This window comes from Conger conger, chromosome 5, assembly GCF_963514075.1.
Source record: "Conger conger chromosome 5, fConCon1.1, whole genome shotgun sequence".
NCBI lineage: Eukaryota > Metazoa > Chordata > Actinopteri > Anguilliformes > Congridae > Conger > Conger conger.
The window spans coordinates 66,991,703-67,011,340 of NC_083764.1; the positions used below are offsets into that span (position 1 = coordinate 66,991,703).

A 19,638-nucleotide genomic window follows, 5' to 3' on the forward strand; every position below is an offset into this window, starting at 1 on the left:
TTGTGGAGTGTGATGTTTATTTATTTGACCTCTGTATAAAATGAGGGCACACTTACGGAGCAGCTGACAGCATTTAGCAAGCATCTGAGAAATCTGTGCCAACATTTTTTACGGTAAATATACAGCGTATTGGACACTGGTTTAAGCAAAGCAGGACAAGCACTTTAATGTGTAGAGTGCAGGTTAACTGTGCGGAGTAGCCATTTTGGGGTTAAATGATAACTTCCTGTTATATTTCTACAATAACAATAACATAAATCTTTCACTTTGGGGGTCATAGCAGTCAATGACCTACAGAGTACTGTACAGAGGGGAGCTATTCTCTGCGCTGCTCATCCTCCCCCTGGTGTGTAGAGGGGGGGCTATTCTCCGCACTGCTCCTCCCTCCCCCTGGTGTGTAGAGGGGGGGCTATTCTCCGCACTGCTCCCCCTCCCCCTGGTGTGTAGAGGGGGGGCTATTCTCCGCACTGCTCCCCCTCCCCCTGGTGTGTAGAGGGGGGGCTATTCGCTGCAGTGCTCGTCCGCCCCCAGGTAAATGTCGTCGAAGTAGTTGTCAGCGAAGCGGAGCATCTGCTGGACCGCACTGAGCAGCAGGAGGTCGGTGGAGGGGTCCAACTCCAGCTCCTGGCTGTAGTTTTTCACCGGGATGATGCAGGATATGGGTATCCCCAGGAAGACCCCCAACTCCTGCACCTGCACCCCACCCGCCATGTCACATGATCACACCACCACACCATCACATGATCACATGACCACACAATCACATGATCACATGACCACAGCATCACTTTACCACACCACCACACCATGACATGACCACATGATCACACGATCACACGATCACATGACCACATGACCACATGATCACATGATCACATGATCACATGATCACATGATCACACAACCACAGCATCACTTTACCACACGATCACACAATCACACAATTATATGACCACACGGCCACTGACACCAGAGAGAGGGAGGACATGCAACACACACACACTATATACACAAACACACAAATGCTCACACACACACACACACACATGCTCACACACACACACGCTCACACACACACACACACACACAAATGCTCACACACTCACACGCTCATCTATATTTCACATGTCCACTCTATCAATGACAAATTAAATGCCCATTTCCAGAAGGGGCTGGGAGTTATGAACCGTCTGATCCTAAACACAGAGTCTAACGTGTTTCACACTGAACATCTTTTATTTTGAAAAAACAGTGTGCTCAGTTCACCTTCCTGTCGATGAAGTGGCTGCTGTACACCTGCTTCAGGTCCACGCCCACGTGATGACACGCCTCGTCCACCTTGGTCATGAGCACCAGCTGGGGAACACCTGGAGAACATACACACAGGACCATATACAGTCAGTACACAAATATCTGGACAGAGACACAAGTGAACTGCCCTTAGTGACAAATGCGACAATCTAATGTTTTTTAAAGTAGTTTTCAAAAAATAATTTCATTAATAGTGTTTGCAATATAGACTGCATTCTCTGCGCACATAAGACATGTACAGAGGCCATTATAATCTTTTTTTTTTTCTTTTTTATTAAAGTTAAACTGTCATCCAGGGCAGTTGAGTTAAATTCATACATGGTCCACTTGATATGGATGTATAGACTTTAACTTGAGGATATTTAGGTCCATTCAAGTAAATGTTATTGGAGAATCAATGAATGTGCAGTCGTAGGACTGACTGGGTCTATTCTAAGGCTAGCATGTTATGTGAGAATAGGCGTGTTCTTGGCATGTTACAGTAAGGCTAGCATGTTTGGGGCATGTTATGTGAGAATAGGCATGTTCTTGGCATGTTACAGTAAGGTTAGCATGTTTGGGGCATGTTATGTGAGAATAGGCATGTTCTTGGCATGTTACAGTAAGGTTAGCATGTTTGGGGCATGTTATGGGAGAATAGGCATGTTCTTGGCGTGTTACAGTAAGGTTAGCATGTTATGTGAGAATAGGCGTGTTCTTGGCGTGTTACAGTAAGGTTAGCATGTTTGGGGCATGTTATGTGGGAATAGGTGTGTTCTTGGCGTGTTACAGTAAGGTTAGCATGTTTGGGGCATGTTATGGGAGAATAGGCATGTTCTTGGCGTGTTACAGTAAGGTTAGCATGTTTGGGGCATGTTATGTGGGAATAGACGTGTTCTTGGCGTGTTACAGTAAGGTTAGCATGTTTGGGGCATGTTATGGGAGAATAGGCATGTTCTTGGCGTGTTACAGTAAGGTTAGCATGTTTGGGGCATGTTATGGGAGAATAGGCATGTTCTTGGCGTGTTACAGTAAGGTTAGCATGTTTGGGGCATGTTATGGGAGAATAGGCGTGTTCCAGGCCCTGTGACTCACCCAGCAGGTTGACCTTGCTGCGGATGTCAGTCAGTTTCTCCCACAGTTTGGGTGTCATTTGGTTCAGCTTGGTGCTGTCCAGCACGTAGACCACACAGTGGATCATGTCACAGAGCGAGGGGTTCTTACGGTACCCCAGGGAGTCTGGCAGCAGGGGCACTCTCGGGTTGAACTGAGCGGAGAAAACACAGACAGACAGTCTTATCCAGAGCGACGTACAGTTGATTAGACTAAGCAGGAGACAATGCTCCCCTGGAGCAATGCAGGGTTAAGGGCCTTGCTCAAGGGCCCAATGGCTGTGCGGATCTTATTGTGGCTACACCAGGATTAGAACCACCGACTCTGCGTGTCCCAGTCATTTACCTTAATCACTACGCTACAGGCAGCCCCCTATGCATTTCAAGCGATTGCGCAATGTGCTCACTTCACATAACATTATAAAATAACCACGTGCCATGCGATCCATGATGCTCTGGCGATCTCTGTCTTTGAACACCTTTGGAAATTCCAGCTCCATTACCTGTTGTCTGCGATTGTAAAATGCATTTGTCACGTTTCTGGGCATGGCATGCTGTTCTGTGTGGGAGGGGTGGTGCGGCTACAGAGTCTGTGGGGTGGGGTCAGGTTTCAGCTTGTTCAAAAACCAAACCTCAACAGTCCACCAAAGAGTCGTCTCTCCTCGCCGGCAACAGCTATCCAAGTATGGAGATGTACAAGCTTTAACACGAGCCAGGAGGATAATTACCTAGTATTTTCTGTGTAATTATCAGGTACTCATTCGGTAACTATTTTTATTTCAGATGCAAGCCCACAGGGCTGTGAAACATGTGCACATGATACTTACTGACTTTGCTTCAGGGCTGTGAAACGCATGTGCACATAATTACTGACTTTGCTTCATCGTACTGACCATGGAAATCAAAGTAGTTACCTAATAATTAGTAGCGGTGCAGTCACCCAGTAAATAATGAGCTGTAAAATAAAGCTTTACCACGGAGACTTGTGTGAAACACAGGACCGCAGCAGCACTATAGACCCTGCAGTGTGCCTTCAGACTGAAGGTATTGGCGATCCTCACCTGGTACCTGTCCACAACATGGCCTCGCAGGATGCTTGTGATGTCATCCAAGTGAAGCCCCTCCCCCGCGGCGGCCTCCAATCCCATGGTGTCACACACCACAAAGGGGAGGGGCTTGCCCTCCCTCCCAGCCTTCACACGGTAGCTGCGGAACTGAACAAAAGATTGATTGACTGGCTGGCTGACTGACTGGCTGACTGGCTGACTGGCTGACTGGCTGACTGGCTGACTGGCTGACTGACTGACTGACTGACTGACTGGCTGACTGACTGACTGACTGACTGAGTGATTGAGTGATTGAGTGATTGAGTGATTGATTGACGCACCTGGGAAGTCAGACTTTTGACAGCACTGCCTGCAATGGCCTGGCTGGTCACATGACCCCGGAAGATGGAATTGATGGAGTTGAAGAAGCTAGACTTCCCAACCCCGACCGGCCCAACGAGCAGGATCCGGGCCTGCTGAACCCCCTTCATCATGGGCCTGTAGTTCTTCACAAAGTCCAGCAACTCCTTCCTCTTCCTGCAGGGAGACACAGACACAGACACAGAACGGAGGGAGAGATGGAGACAGAGGAGTGATGGAGAGACAGATGGAGATGGCAGGGAAACTCTTCCCATATCGGACAGACCATGCCAAATGACTCCGCTTATTTCATACTAACTTCAGCACTAACCAAGCCCAGCCCTGCTCAGACGGTGGGTAAAATGGCTGCTTACCCAGAATTCCAGAGGACATTTCTCCAAGGTTTCTCCAGGAGGCCTCCGAGATCTAAGAGAGAAGCAGAGCATCTGATTGGCCAGTCTCAATAATGACGATGGGGCGCATCAATCATGAGGTTGATCCCTTACGCAACGCAAATGTATTTTCTGCTATTCTGACCATATTTTCAGGATGAACTATTCTGGAAGATGAGCCTACAGATGTAGACACAATACTTGTAATGGGCAGTACATCAGTCAGCAGTCCCACAAAACACTGAAAATATATGTTGCTGATCCTTCCTAAAATATATTATTCTTAAATGTAAAAAAATAAATTGGCAAATCTTCGTCCCAAACGTTACGGAGCCGGCCGTGTTTTTATTACCCTCCACCCTGTACACCTCGCATTCCTCCAGCGCCGGGTCGTCGCCGTGCACGTCTGCCGGGGCGAAGTTGTACAGCACCCCGGGAGTGCAGGCGACGGCGGCCGTGTTGTCCTTCAGGAAGAGCAGCGCTCCGAAGTTGGGGCCGGTGTTCCCGTCCTGGAAGGCCTGCTCAGGGAGCTTGGGCGTGTAGCGCAGGGGGCTCTGCCCCGCCCGCTCGCCGCCGAAGCTGAACAGGAAGGCGCGCTCGTCCGCGACGTACTGCCCGCTCTGGGCGTAGTCCCTGCTGGTGTAGGCGCCGTAGACAAAGCCTGCGTGGTTGTAGGCCACCACCACGGTGGGGCCCTGCAGGTCACACCTGCCGTGGAAGGCAGCGGCGGTGTAGCCGTGCACGCTGGCTTTGTAGAGGAGGCTCAGCTTCACCTGGCCGAACAGCGAGCTCAGCTGCCTCTCCTGCTCCCGCGACAGAGACGACCTGACAGCACTCATGATCAGCTGGAGACTGCAGGAACACACGTTTACATTGTGAGAGTGAGAGTGAGAGTGAGAGTGAGAGTGAGAGAGTGTGTGTGTGTGTGTGAGCTCCATTTATGGCACCTGGTAGAAGCCTGTCCAGACTCACTAGCATGCAATAAAAACATGTAAAAACACAACATAATGATTGGAATCAGTTGGCTGAGTTCATGGGTGGGGAACACACTGCAGGACTTTCACTTTCGATTCCTCCTAGTTTATTGCTTAAGGACAACAAACCCACTGCAAAGATCGATCCCCAGAAACTTCTCTATAATGAAAATATACTTTATTGTAAACAAAACATGTCTGCATGGGGCAATCAAAACAAACTAAAACTGAAATTATAGATTTATAGATTTAAAACCTCAACTATCCATTTAACTGACAGGGCGGGGGCCATAAGCTCCATAGCTTAAAGATCACTGAACTGAACAGTGACGTTGAAGGTGCAATCAACTTCGAAGACGCTTCAATAAGGAAACATATCGCATTCTTTCTTCGCCTGGACTTACCCTGTTAACGTTTTTTCTTATCTTGACATAATGGCACTCCTATTTCAGGCTACACCAGTTACATTCTAATCGCATATTTCTGATCGTATACCGTGGAACTGTAATATAACCGGAAGGGAAACAGTGAACACGTGGTCCCATTCAAGCCCATACAATTCGGTCATTCCATTGAATTGTAATATAGTTCGGCTTTAGTCAGCCCGTGCCTATTGATTATTAAATATACACAAAGTCTCTCTTACCTGCATAACTGCTTGGATAGGCTACTTCACTTTTCTTTGAGCAAACTGCATATTCTAAAGACAGAACGAGAATAAATCGGCCTCGCTTTGCCCAACTTTGGATGATTTTGTTTTCAACAACGTTTCAAAGTTTCAGGACAAGTTATATCGTGCCATTACGACAAATATAAGAGGGAACATTAAATATCTGCGTCTGTGGTGTTATTGACTGCAGTCTCGGCAACTACTCAACTACGTCCTATACGACACCGAACACATGATAATCTTTATGTTGCCGTAACCATGCGTGTGTATTTCTGAACGCACGATATACAGAACCAACAAGCTTCTCTCATTGGCAAAACTGAGATGAGTATAGCGAAAGACAACATACCTGCTCGCTGATGAATCTGGTGTGCGGTCTTGCCTGACTAAGTAAAGCATGCAGTGCTTACGGTTTCAATTTCCGCTTCAGTTTCTATATGACCAATAGTTCTTAGTTAGTCTGGTGCGTGGGGGTTGGACCCAAAATGCACCATACAGACAAAAGTGCGATAAAGTCTTTATCAAAGGATTGTTTAAATCAGCGTAGTTGAAAACAAGCAAATTCATACACAGGTACAAACATAAGTTTGTGAACTGTGACATGAATAAACTACATAATGTGACATGACAAGACTAGAAAATACATCGTAACAAGAACTGAACATGAAACGTAACAAGATATGAAAATTAAACGTAACAAGAAATAAAGCATAAAAACGTGGCGAGACTACGTGACATGACAATATAATAACTAAGACAATAATGAAACATGAAACATGACGTGACAAGCGTGAAACGTGACAAGAAGATTCAAATGCACCCAACAGTGGCCTAAACGCGCATATAGTGTGTTGGAATTGTCTGGTAGATTAATTATTAAATAGTGGATTAGAGAGAGAGAGAGAGAGAGAGAGAGAGAGAGAGAGAGAGAGAGAGAGAGAGAGAGAGAGAGAGAGAGAGAGAGAGAGAGAGAGAGAGAGAGAGAGAGAGAGAGAGAGAGAGAGAGAGAGAGAGAGAGAGAGAGAGAGAGAGAGAGGACCTTTCTTCATGGAATAATGCATTTCAGTAGAATTTAAACATAGTGTGTGATTATGGAATGGATTGATCAGTATAGTTTAAACAGGTCCATGTTATGAACATAGTGTGTGATTATGGAATGGATTGATCAGTATAGTTTAAACAGGTCCATGTTATGAACATAGTGTGTGATTATGGAATGGATTGATCAGTGTAGTTTAAACAGGTCCCATGTTATGAACATAGTGTGTGATTACAGAATGGATTGATCAGTATAGTTTAAACAGGTCCATGTTATGAACATAGTGTGTGATTACAGAATGGATTGATCAGGATAGTTTAAACAGGTCCATGTTATGAACATAGTGTGTGATTATGGAATGGATTGATCAGTGTAGTTTAAACAGGTCCATGTTATGAACATAGTGTGTGATTATGGAATGGATTGATCAGTGTAGTTTAAACAGGTCCATGTTATGAACATAGTGTGTGATTATGGAATGGATTGATCAGTATAGTTTAAACAGGTCCATGTTATGAACATAGTGTGTGATTATGGAATGGATTGATCAGTGTAGTTTAAACAGGTCCATGTTATGAACATAGTGTGTGATTATGGAATGGATTGATCAGTGTAGTTTAAACAGGTCCATGTTATGAACATAGTGTGTGATTATGGAATGGATTGATCAGTATAGTTTAAACAGGTCCATGTTATGAACATAGTGTGTGATTATGGAATGGATTGATCAGTGTAGTTTAAACAGGTCCATGTTATGAACATAGTGTGTGATTATGGAATGGATTGATCAGTGTAGTTTAAACAGGTCCATGTTATGAACATAGTGTGTGATTATGGAATGGATTGATCAGTATAGTTTAAACAGGTCCATGTTATGAACATAGTGTGTGATTATGGAATGGATTGATCAGTGTAGTTTAAACAGGTCCATGTTATGAACATAGTGTGTGATTATGGAATGGATTGATCAGTGTAGTTTAAACAGGTCCATGTTATGAACATAGTGTGTGATTATGGAATGGATTGATCAGTATAGTTTAAACAGGTCCATGTTATGAACATAGTGTGTGATTATGGAATGGATTGATCAGTGTAGTTTAAACAGGTCCATGTTATGAACATAGTGTGTGATTATGGAATGGATTGATCAGTGTAGTTTAAACAGGACCATGTTATGAACATTGTGTGTGATTATGGATGGCGTCAGGGTGGCTGGGTGGGTGTAGTGTGTGATTATGGATGGCGTCAGGGTGGCTGGGTGGGTGTAGTGTGTGATTATGGATGGCGTCAGGGTGGCTGGGTGGGTGTAGTGTGTGATTGTGGATGGCGTCAGGGTGGCTGGGTGGGTGTAGTGTGTGATTGTGGATGGCGTCAGGGTGGCTGGGTGGGTGTAGTGTGTGATTGTGGATGGCGTCAGGGTGGCTGGGTGGGTGTAGTGTGTGATTATGGATGGCGTCAGGGTGGCTGGGTGGGTGTAGTGTGTGATTGTGGATGGCGTCAGGGTGGCTGGGTGGGTGTAGTGTGTGATTATGGATGGCGTCAGGGTGGCTGGGTGGGTGTAGTGTGTGATTGTGGATGGCGTCAGGGTGGCTGGGTGGGTGTAGTGTGTGATTATGGATGGCGTCAGGGTGGCTGGGTGGGTGTAGTGTGTGATTATGGATGGCGTCAGGGTGGCTGGGTGGGTGTAGTGTGTGATTATGGATGGCGTCAGGGTGGCTGGGTGGGTGTAGTGTGTGATTATGGATGGCGTCAGGGTGGCTGGGTGGGTGTAATGTGTGATTATGGATGGCGTCAGGGTGGCTTGGTGGGTGTAGTGTGTGATTATGGATGGCGTCAGGGTGGCTGGGTGGGTGTAGTGTGTGATTGTGGATGGCGTCAGGGTGGCTGGGTGGGTGTAGTGTGTGATTATGGATGGCGTCAGGGTGGCTGGGTGGGTGTAGTGTGTGTCGGTGGGGCGAGTGCAGTTTTTCGCTTGAGCCCCTGCCTCCCAAAATACGCCCACCTGATGGTGCTGTAGACATCTCTCATCCAACAACGTCCACAGCTCTACTGAAAATCTTCTCCATGGACTTATCACTCACTCACTCACTCCTTTTAAGACTGGTTCATACTCCTGGACTCGTTTACAAATTATTTATTTATTATGTTTATTTGGTGACTTTTCTTACATCATAAACAGACAAATAGCACAATCAGTATGAAACAGTGTGGATGAATATACATATATTTATTTCAGTATTTTATTTTTTTCTGGACAAGAGGATAGCCTAAGGATATGAAATATATACACTGCCACCCAGGCCGATGCTCTGTTTCTTGTAGCACAGCTGGTTTGTCCGTCTCAGCGGCGACAGCTCGTCTCTCTATAGACACTTCAGGATGTAGAAGTTGCAGGAAGTTCCTCGCGGACATCCGCATAACTGTCCGATTCTCGCGCCCTTGCGTATCGCGCATTGCTCTCCTGCATCGCACTGCGCGTGATAAAAATATATAAAAGCATATTACAGCAAATCGGTGCTTTAAACGAGCATACAACTAAAAGCAAAGCCGCCGCATATATATTTGTTGCTAGCATTTTAACGCAAAAACATCACATTTTGCTTCAGGAGTCGAAATGAATTTTTTACGTAGGAATTGCTTTGCCTACATGGAAAAATCACCTTCAAATGACAAATTTCATGGATTTATTGAGTGCACTTGACTAATCTGTTCTGATACCAGTCACATTTGAAATAGTCGAAATATTTTGGATTTTCTCTTACCGACGGCAGCCAGCCTAACTTCTTCTCCGCTGAGGGCATTCGCTTATTCTTCAGTTTCTCCAGAACCTCCTGCAAGGCTTCGATCTGCGGTTTGCGGGCGAAATAGGAAATACCTTCAGGAGACGCTTAAGTACTTCTTTTTCAGGTAGTCTATCAATGGATAAATTGCATTTCGACTGTAATTTCATGTAATAGGCCCAAGGGCGGTTCTAAAGGGGTGCCCGGTGCCACCCCTAACATCTGATGGGCCACCCCAGTGCCATCCCGCACAGAGCCAGTCTGCTTTTTACCAAATATACCGTTTTTACCAAGACCGTCTTTTATCCTGTGGAATCGCTGTAGCTCAGTATTATGATCAGTACATTTTCATTGCATTTAGATAATATTGTGGTAGTAAAGTGTGGACATGTTTCACAACCATAAAATACACACTTCGGTTTTCCGAAATCTGATGCCAAATTCCAATTTTAACCGATTTTTAAAAAGTAGGAATTAAACTATAATCATAGTTGCTGGTGGATCTCTCTCTCTCTCTCTCTCTCTCTCTCTCTCTCTCTCTCTCTCTCTCTCTCTCTCTCTCTCTCTCTCTCTCTCATATATATTACCAGTTCCTTCTCTTCTGATGTCTTGATGGGGTTTTCCAGAGAGCGAGCTTCCAGCGAGTCATCGCAGCGCACGAGCACGATGAGCGCGCAGCAGGCGAGCACGAGCAGCCGGGCGCTGCCCATGGTTCTGAGAGCGGAGGCGAGCGGGAGAGCGGGAGAGCGGGAGCGGGAGCGGGAGCGGGAGCGGGAGAGCGATAACCACTCTGTGCCCGGAGTCTCGGGAGAGACCGCTTTATAACACACACTGACATCACCTGTTGCAATATTAATTTCTCTGACGCCAGTAAAGTCATTTGACTCTCCGTGTTTGACAAGTCTTACCTTGGCCCTGTGTTCAGTGTTTTCAGCGGGGGTGGGATTTCGCAGCAGAAGAGAAAATATTGAACTTTCCATAATCATTGGGAAATGGTATCTGTACTGAGTACAGGCATGACAGAGGTCTAGTTGGGTGTAATTGCACGTTAACGTAGTAGACATGTTAATATAGGACTGCATTGCATACCTAGATGCTGTGTTCGTGGAGCATCAGTGCAAAACCACGCCATTTTTAGGAATCTAGATTTTATCTGGAGCTGCTACAGACACCACTTTCGTTAATTAATTTTTTAAAAATTAGAAAATCACCTTTGCCTTCAGACAGGGCGACCATGGCCTGCATCACACGTGGATCAAATAATGATGTGAAATACTTCAGACGCCTATACAATTCCCGTTGATTACTGGATATTTTAAAGAGAAATATCTATTCTCACCTCCCCCCCCACTCTATCCCTCCCTCACCTCTCCCTCCATCCCTCCCTCTTTCCCTCTCTCTCGCTCCATCCCTCCCTCTCCCTCCCTCTCTCCCTCCCTCTCGCTCCAGACTCGGCCTGTTTTCCCACAGAAATGTGATGGTGATGCCTGAGGGGACAGCTAGCGGTGTTTTTGGCTGGGCCTTGGCTGGGGGGGTGTGAAGCTGCGATCGGGTTCACACCTCCCCATGATTGCAGGCCTGGGCCAATATTGACCAGCGTTCAGCGTCTGGGCCGCAGAGACGGCTCACTGGCTGCTCTCTTTGGAGACGCAATTGACCCCTGACATCTGATTCTGCAGAACAAACAGCACGGAGAGGCATTGCCGGACACTGTGTTCTTCCCTGACTAACGGGGTCTTTGTTTGTTCTCATATCTCTAGGCTGTTCACAGTGTGATTCTTTTATTCCACCTTAATTTTTAGTCGCTTTCTGTTTAAAACTTTTATGTCACAGTAACCTTATGAACAACTGAATGAAGATTATGCCTTGAATTTATATAGCGCATACCTCACAATTACAGCACTTTATAGTGACGACGGGGAAACTCACCCCAGCCACCATGCAACGGCAGCCATTTTGTGCCAGAACGCTCACCACACACCAGCTGAGGTGGAGAGAGAGAGAACGCTCACCACACACCAGTTGAGGTGGAGAGAGAGAGAGAGAGAGTGAGAGAGAGAGAGAGAGACAGAGAGAGAGCGCTCACCACACACCAGCTGAGGTGGAGAGAGAGAGAGAGAGAGTGAGAGAGAAAGAGAGAGAGAGAGCGCTCACCACACACCAGCTGAGGTGGAGAGAGAGAGAGAGAGAGCTCACCACACACCAGCTGAGGTGGAGAGAGAGAGAGAGAACGCTCACCACACACCAGCTGAGGTGGAGAGAGAGAGAACAGCTATCAGCCGGCTGCATACGGGGATGATTATCTGCCAGGTTGAGAGAGCCAGGTTGGGAACTTAACCAGGACATCAGGGACATCGCTGCGCTGGGGCATTGGGGATAATTTGACCAGAGGGAAGATCGCCCCCTACTGGCCCACCAACACCACTTCCAGCAGTGACTTAATATTCCCAGGAGGTCTCTCAAACCAAGCCCACAACTGCTTAGCTTCAGCCATTCTGAAGGAACAGGGTGCCTCCAAGCAACAAGAACAAGATGTTCTCACAATGTTACTGGAATATAGTCTCAATGTTGCAGCATCATTGTGAGAGGGTTTTGTGTTAGCAGGGATGGTGATATGATTTCTGGCTGAGAGAACGGGGTCTTCTCTCAATTAATAAAAAAAAGTTTTCCCCCAAAATGAGTGTGATTTGTGGGGTCCGGGGAGCTGTATTGGGCCAGTCCAAACAGGGGACCCAGCGTAACCATGGCGACACACAACAGGGCCAGGGCATCATCAGTTTCCATGGTGACCCCTGCCCCGCCCATTGCATTGCAGCACATTCAGTCAGACCAGGCTAACCGCAGTCTCAGTCTGTCAGAGTAACTGCGTCGTCATTAAAGCATTAATGTATGCAAATGTCTGCTAACCCAGAACTGCAATACAGATGATCAAAGAGTCACCAAGCTAGCATTCATTTACAGTTTTTTACACTGTGACGCTAGTCTCACAAGCTTGTGCTCAATTTTCAAAACCTCAGACACAACACTCAAAATGGTGAGCTCTTGTAACACAGCCTGTTCGCCTGTTCAAAACAAGCATTGTGTATATCTTTGAAGAAATCTCGCACTTCCAAACTCATTGGTTCAAATTCCTCATTTTTCATGAAATACTATCAGAACATTTGTTTAGATCGCCCACACAAAATATACATATAGATTCACTGTTTAGTTGTTTTTACAATACTTGAAAAAATACAATACTAGAATACTATACTTGAAAAAATACTTGATACATGTTTCATTATGGCGGCACGGATGGTGCAGTGGGTAGCACCGCCGCCTCACAGCAAGGAGGTCCTGGGTTCGAATCCCCGGGCCTCTCTGTGCGGAGTTTGCATGTTCTCCCCATGTTTGCGTGGGTTTCCTCCGGGTACTCCGGTTTCCTCCCACAGTCCAAAGACATGCATGTTAGGCTGATTGGAGAGTCTAAATTGCCCGTAGGTATGAGTGTGTGAGTGAATGGTGTGTGTGCCCTGTGATGGACTGGCGACCCGTCCAGGGTGTATTCCTGCCTTTCGCCCAATGTATGCTGGGATAGGCTCCAGCCCCCCTGCGACCCTGTTCAGGATAAGCGGGTTCAGATAATGGATGGATGGATGGATGTTTCATTATGGTCTTTTTGTGGTTCTAAATAAAGGGAATAGTGGAAACAGTAGGAGAGAGTGGAATCATAGAACAAAAATCTGAATACTGTAAAAAATATATATAATGATAACATACTTTGGGTTTGTTTCACAGTTTTTCACAGTTAGCACAAGGGAACTGTATGTGGACCAGACCATCTTTTCATTGCTTTTACAAAAAATCAGGCTGAACCACCGAAAACTATACATTTCTACGGTCCAATCAGAAAATCACTAACAGAAAATTGCACTCCTTTGACCTCTCCCTGCAGCACTCTCCCCCAACCCATAAGGCTGGAAACCTTCTAGACCTGATCTTTTTGAGGAACTGCTCCTCTTCTAACCCCACTGTTAACCCTTTACACATGTCTGATTACCACTTCATTTCCTTCTCTATCCCCCTTGATCCCCTGCCTCCCTCCCCTCCTCTCACCCCCACTGTCTCAGTCCTCTTGTCTCCCGGCCTGCTCGATCCTCCCCTCCCAGCACATGGGTTTCTGACCTTCTACGTTCCTCCAGGCCCAGCCTACGTGCAGCTGAGAGGAAGTGGAGGAAATCAAAAGACCCATCAGACCTTCCTATCAGACTCTCCTGGCGGAATTCTCCTCCACTATCACCACTGCCAAAATAAATTACTACAAAACAAAAATCCAGAATTCCACCTCTAACCCTCATCAACTGTTCTCCATTTTCTCCTCTCTCCTCAGCACACCTCCCCCACCATCTCAGGCCTCCCTCACTGCTGATGACTTCGCAGTGTTCTTCCACGAGAAGGTCCCAGACATCCGCAGCACCTTCACGACCATCACCCCCTCTATGCCTGCCTCCCTTTCTGTGCCTGCCCCCTGTTTCTCCTCTTTCTGTCCCCTTACAGATGCTGATGTGTCTCACCTCCTGCTCTCCCACCGCCCTACTACTTGTGCCCTGGACCCCATCCCCTCAAACCTCTTTCAGGCAATCACACCTGACATCCTCCCGTTTGTCACCTCCCTTGTTGACTGATCTCTGTCCTCTGGCTGCTTTCCCTCATCATTCAAGAGGGCCTACATCACCCCGCTCCTGAAGAAACCCACTCTGGACCTCCTGCATTCAGAACTACCGTCCGATATCTCTCCTTCCTTTTCTATCCAAATCCATTGAATGAGCTGCCTCCAACCAACTCTCTTCCTTCCTCTCACAGAATAACCTGCTGGACCCCCACCTGTCCGGCTTCAGACCTGGCCACTCGACGGAGACCACACTCCTCTCCGTCAGTGAGTCCCTTCAGGCGGCACGAGCAACCTCTCTCTCCTCTATCATGATGCTTCTTGACCTCTTTGCGGCATTCGACACGGTCAACCACTCCATCCTCTTAGCCTCCCTGCCATCTACAGGGATCTGTGGCACAGCCTTAGACTGGATTCAATCCTATTTCTGTGTGTGTGTGTGTGTGTGTCTGTGTGTCCACCGTGTGTGCCCTGTATGTGCCCTGTGTGTGTGTGTGTGAGCGTGTGTGTGAGTGTGTGTGTGTGTGTGAGAGAGTGTGTGTGTGAGTGTGTGTGTGCGTGTGTGTGTGAGAGTGTGTGTGTGTGTGTGTGTGTGTGAGAGAGAGTGTGTGTGTGTGAGTGTGAGTGTGTGTGTGTGTGAGTGTGTGTGTGTGTGTGTCAGCTCCATTTATGGCACCTGGTAGAAGCCTCTGTCCAGACTCACTAGCATGCAATAAAAACATGTAAAAATGGGCAATTCTAATTCAAACAATAAAACAAACATAGGCTACATGCAGACAGGAAATGAAATATGGGGAAAAGATAATTTGGGGAGCACAGGTTTACATCACAAATACAATTCCCAGTTATGTTATTCTAATGTTTAATGAAATGTTGAGATGGTATTCCACATACACTCGGACGCAGAGGTCAGAGAGAGTGACCTAACTATGTTTTGCCTCCTGCCAAAGCCCATGTGATCCATTTGCGAATGGTTATAAAAAAATAAAAAAATAAAGTGGATTAATTTACACAGAAATTAATAACGTGTTTAAAATCGCGGGACCCTCTCAAGAACAATCAAAATGATCAAACCAATGCAGGGTAATCAACGAAATTTAAAACAACGACTCCATTCGTGGCCTCTGGTCTCACTCCATTCAGTCTCCATTGTTTCCGCGTTTCAGGGCGTCGCACCTCTTATTCAGGCACGACCAGAAACTCGTTTCTTTTCATCAAACGGATTATACCGACCTTACATATATGTATAGGCGCGAATGGCGCTCAGTAGTCTTAGGATACTCATTACGCAAATTAGCGTCACGGCAGCGAAACATCGAAACGAAACAAGTCTTTGCATGCCCGAATCTGTGAAACTCGGGAACATATCACATAAAAACCTCACAGCGAAAACCTCGATAATCAAATCAACGCCAGGCGGCGCTCGTTGACAATATATGCAAGGGGCTATAACCAGCAATAACTGGTGATCTCAGACCATGAGCCATATTAGATTTAGATTCAGTAATACTGAGTCTCAACACGCTTTACAAAGTGCACTTTGATATCAACCAATGCTTGAAAACAGTGCGTGCATCGATGCATGAAGAAATAACCAGATTTAAATAAGATTATGGATCACACATGGCTATTCTCTAGCTGTGCAATAAAATATGTGTTCATATCAGCTTTTCCACAACTATTTAGCCTCTTCAGTATATGGTGTCAAGTGAAACACCAGCCTTTAATGATTCATTATTTGTATGATTCCTTTTAGTGAGTAAAACAAATTGCCATTTTATATAAAGAACGATGCGGCATGAATAAGCAGTGACCAGTTCCCCAAAATTCACAAACACTATTATTGTATGCGCCGATTTCTCATTTTATTGTCAATTATGTATCGACCAATAATACAACTCATTAAATATCGCTTCCACATAATTTAGTAATATACTGACATTAAAAGAATAACAAACATATCTGCTATTCTATTCCTTGGAGTGGAGATATTTCCCATTTTTGTTTTCATTATCTGCATTATACACACCTGTTTATCTATCCTTCACAATGTTTCTTTATAAATACAGATTTATAATTAGATTTGGTTTATTGGGCGGTGTGGGTGGAAGATGCCATTGAAGCCATTTATGTAATTTTACACATATTTGTCTAATGAGAACACATGTAGGTTGATTCTGGGATGTTGTTCCACTGCGATTACGGCATGTGAAAAATATCCGCGTGCGCATACGCAACCTGCACGCGCTTGTTGCACTGGTCCATCACATGCCCCGTGAAGGCAGGACGGCCACGTGACGGGGCGCGACTGCGCAGTGACGGGATGAGAATTGGGACGTGTTTTAACATGTCTGCCCTTGTAGTGGTCAAAGACAACCGCACGAGGGCAATCGGCATCTGGAAAAGACTCCAACGAAGGGCTTCGGAAAACTAGGTTTTCGAAATGTCACGGTTGTTCGCATACGTTGGACGCATGCCGTGGAGATCTGCAGGAAAAAGTTGCATTGAGCGAGACAATCCGCGTGCACAGAGGCTAATCCTCAAGGTGCAAACTGTGGTGTTGTAAAATAAAAAAATGTTCATGACAATACACGGCATAGTATGATCATAACAGTTAAGAAAGTAATTTATCATTTATAAAACGCCAAGGGCTATTGCGCAATAGCGACGGGTGCACTTGTCACATGAGAGATATCGCGTGCTCAGAATAAATCACAGGACCGGACATGTCCGTTCGTCGATGCCAAAATCATCGAATGCTGTTTGCTTCGTCATTAATTCATTGTTACAAATAAAACGCCAACTTTTGTGTATTTATTTCCTTGTTTATCATATTACGGATTTGATTCCTACGCATCTGAAATTAATCAGTATTTTTTATTTGCGAAAGCATTCGATCTGGGTGTAGAAACCTTAGTGGGCCTATAACATTTTCATATTTTGTATTACTGACAGTAATATTAATAACATTATTCGCTAAAGTAATGGCCTTCCAGTGCACTTGAATCTGGCGTAAACCGGGGGAGGGGAATTTCTGCGAAAACCCCCACGTGGGTGCCAGTCAAAGGTTTAGTGCCGACATCAAATAGCTGCAAAGGCTGAGACTTGTGTTGAAAACTGTTGGCCAATTACAGAAGTCTCCGCTGGTTTAAGCCACGCCCACACCGAGAGTGAATAAAACGCTCCCGGTATCACGAGAGAGAGCAGACACGCGCCGGACAGAGAACAAGCTGTACGAGCAAGGACGTACTATTGCGCTTTACCACGCCAACGTTTCAAGGACATCAAATCTGGATTATATACAGTGGTTATCTACATCGCATTGCGCAGTTTATATACAGTGGTTATCTACATCGCATTGAGCAGTCTGCATTCTGGAATTCATCCTTACATTTGTCAATATGACTCTGGAAGATCTCGTCGGATACAACCTTTCTGAGAATAAGTAAGTATTCACACGCAGGCCACCCGTGTCGACAAGCTGTCAGGCGTGTGCTGCTTCTGAAATCAGTAGTACTTATCTTGGACAGTGTGCTGGAGGCACTGTCGTGGAGATATTACCCCCAGGACTGTCAGCGCGCAATTTCAGTGTCCAGCACTGTGGCCAGTGTTCGAGCGCGTCGGTTATATTTCGTTGCTTTGGAATGCTGAATCTCACCTGTTTATTTTTCATCTCTTCCTCGTAAAGGATGGAGAACGTGAGCCAGGCTTTAGAGGAACTCCTCGTGGCCGCACAGAGGCAGGACTGCCTCACCGTGGGAGTGTACGAGTCTGCAAAGCTTATGAATGTGTGAGTATGATTCTTCCACATGTCTAATACCAACTCATCGGTAGACTCTGACTGATAAATCGCAATTGTTTTGTTAAAGAATGAAATGATTCGCAATTGTTTTGTGAGATTTGTGTTAATATTGTATGCTATGCTTGTGCATTGCAGCGACCCGGACAGCGTGGTGCTGTGCGTTCTGGCGGCAGATGAGGAAGATGAAGACGACATAGCACTTCAGATCCACTTCACTCTGATCCAAGCCTTCTGCTGCGACATCGACATTAACATCCTGCGCGTCTCCGGCATGAGTCGCCTGGCGCAGGTCCTGGGCGAAGCGGACACGGTGGACAGCAACGGAAACGAACCAAAAGACCTGCATTGCATTCTCGTTACGGTAAGTGTCTGACGAAACGCATTCGGGTCACATGTTGCTGTGCAACAACCGAAATGCTAGCACTGAACATTGCACAACGTCACTTGCAAAACGTTGACAGGCTGACGTAGGCTAATGCTTTTGCAACTACAGTGGGCGTGAAATAATGGCATTATAGGTTAAGTTGCAGATTAAGTTTTTTTCAGAACGCGTGTCTAACTGAACCCTTTTCCACATCCGCTCTTTAGAGTCCTCACGTTGACGATCTGAAGAGCCAGGCGCTGAAAGAGGTCGGGAGCTTCTGCAAGGAAAGTCGCTGCAAGGATCAGTGGGTACCGTCGCTTGCCCTGCAGGAGCGCTGAACAAGCACCCCGAAACAAAGTGGAACCAGACCAGCGAAAACGCCGGAATTTTAAAATCGTCGTTCTTAACCAAGTTAAGAAAGGCGCCCAGGGGAAGATGACGGGTCCTGTGGAATGTCCCACTCGGATGGAGCTGGGATAAGGCCGGTGCCTGTTCTACTCAGCCCCCCCGCCCGTGAACCCGGAAGATCGCGTTTGTGGAGAGTGACAGTTAACTGGACTGAGGCAAGAGCCGTTAGCGTGGCAGCTGCTGCGTGCGCGCGAGTGGGAGGACCGTGGCGGTTTTCGGTGTTGTCACGGAGTTGGAGGCGATGTGAGGGTGGGGGCTGACAGTGATGTCAAATAACGAACACATTAGCGAAGTGACACACACTGTCATTTATTGTCAAATGTTATTGATAAAAAAGGCTTTTTTCTTTTTTTTTTTTACCATACACTGTGATAAAGTTGCACCCCTCCCACTGGTTTAATGTGAAACAGGGATGGTGCATCTATGCTGTTTATCTATAGTGGTTTTACTCCTGAGAGTAATATATTTTTTATTTATGAACTGTCTAGAATGTACATGGTCCACATCAGTACTTTTGTCTGACTTTTGAATAAATTATTGCTCATTATTTGAGTTGCTTTCATCTGTGTGTGTGTTTGGGAAGACAGCCTATGGTGGGCTGAGCTGAATGCTCCTGGAGTTGCCTCACAGTTGTGTGCAAAAGAACGGTTTGGCTGCGATTTTACAGAAGCATCGTGATTGGCAGGCTGTTTTAAACTGTAGGACACGATCCAGGAATTTCTTGAGGAGAAATCGTTCCCGACTGAAGCAGGC

General features: G+C 46.1%; 3 protein-coding genes across 7 annotated transcripts; 1 reads left to right on the forward strand and 2 right to left on the reverse strand.

The window, feature by feature from the left end:
- On the reverse strand, positions 1-6,300 carry LOC133129603 (interferon-induced protein 44-like). 5 transcript variants are annotated; one of them, XM_061243800.1, is made up of 9 exons: positions 6,194-6,300; positions 4,553-5,052; positions 4,183-4,234; positions 3,790-3,985; positions 3,582-3,616; positions 3,464-3,521; positions 2,386-2,557; positions 1,267-1,367; positions 1-693 (listed from the first exon to the last, which is right to left on the reverse strand). In XM_061243800.1, the coding sequence occupies exons 1-9, from the start codon at positions 6,241-6,243 to the stop codon at positions 502-504; spliced, it is 1,356 nt and encodes a 451-aa protein (XP_061099784.1). In that variant the 5' UTR covers positions 6,244-6,300; the 3' UTR covers positions 1-501. The 5 variants fall into 5 exon arrangements, with proteins under 5 accessions (XP_061099784.1, XP_061099786.1, XP_061099783.1 ...); XM_061243802.1 differs by adding an exon at positions 5,821-5,874 and having other exon boundaries at positions 3,464-3,616; positions 6,194-6,257; XM_061243799.1 differs by having other exon boundaries at positions 3,464-3,616; positions 6,194-6,299.
- Positions 6,301-8,961: 2,661 nt separating this feature from the next.
- On the reverse strand, positions 8,962-10,373 carry LOC133129667 (cocaine- and amphetamine-regulated transcript protein-like). Its single transcript, XM_061243903.1, has 3 exons — positions 10,251-10,373; positions 9,646-9,729; positions 8,962-9,354 (listed from the first exon to the last, which is right to left on the reverse strand). Exons 1-3 carry the CDS (start codon positions 10,371-10,373, stop codon positions 9,247-9,249), a joined length of 315 nt encoding a protein of 104 aa, XP_061099887.1. The 3' UTR covers positions 8,962-9,246.
- Positions 10,374-17,527: 7,154 nt separating this feature from the next.
- Positions 17,528-19,432, forward strand: LOC133128620 (growth arrest and DNA damage-inducible protein GADD45 beta-like). The gene is made up of 4 exons (XM_061242289.1): positions 17,528-17,756; positions 18,000-18,101; positions 18,249-18,474; positions 18,702-19,432. The coding sequence occupies exons 1-4, from the start codon at positions 17,713-17,715 to the stop codon at positions 18,813-18,815; spliced, it is 486 nt and encodes a 161-aa protein (XP_061098273.1). The 5' UTR covers positions 17,528-17,712; the 3' UTR covers positions 18,816-19,432.
- Positions 19,433-19,638: the final 206 nt, after the last annotated feature.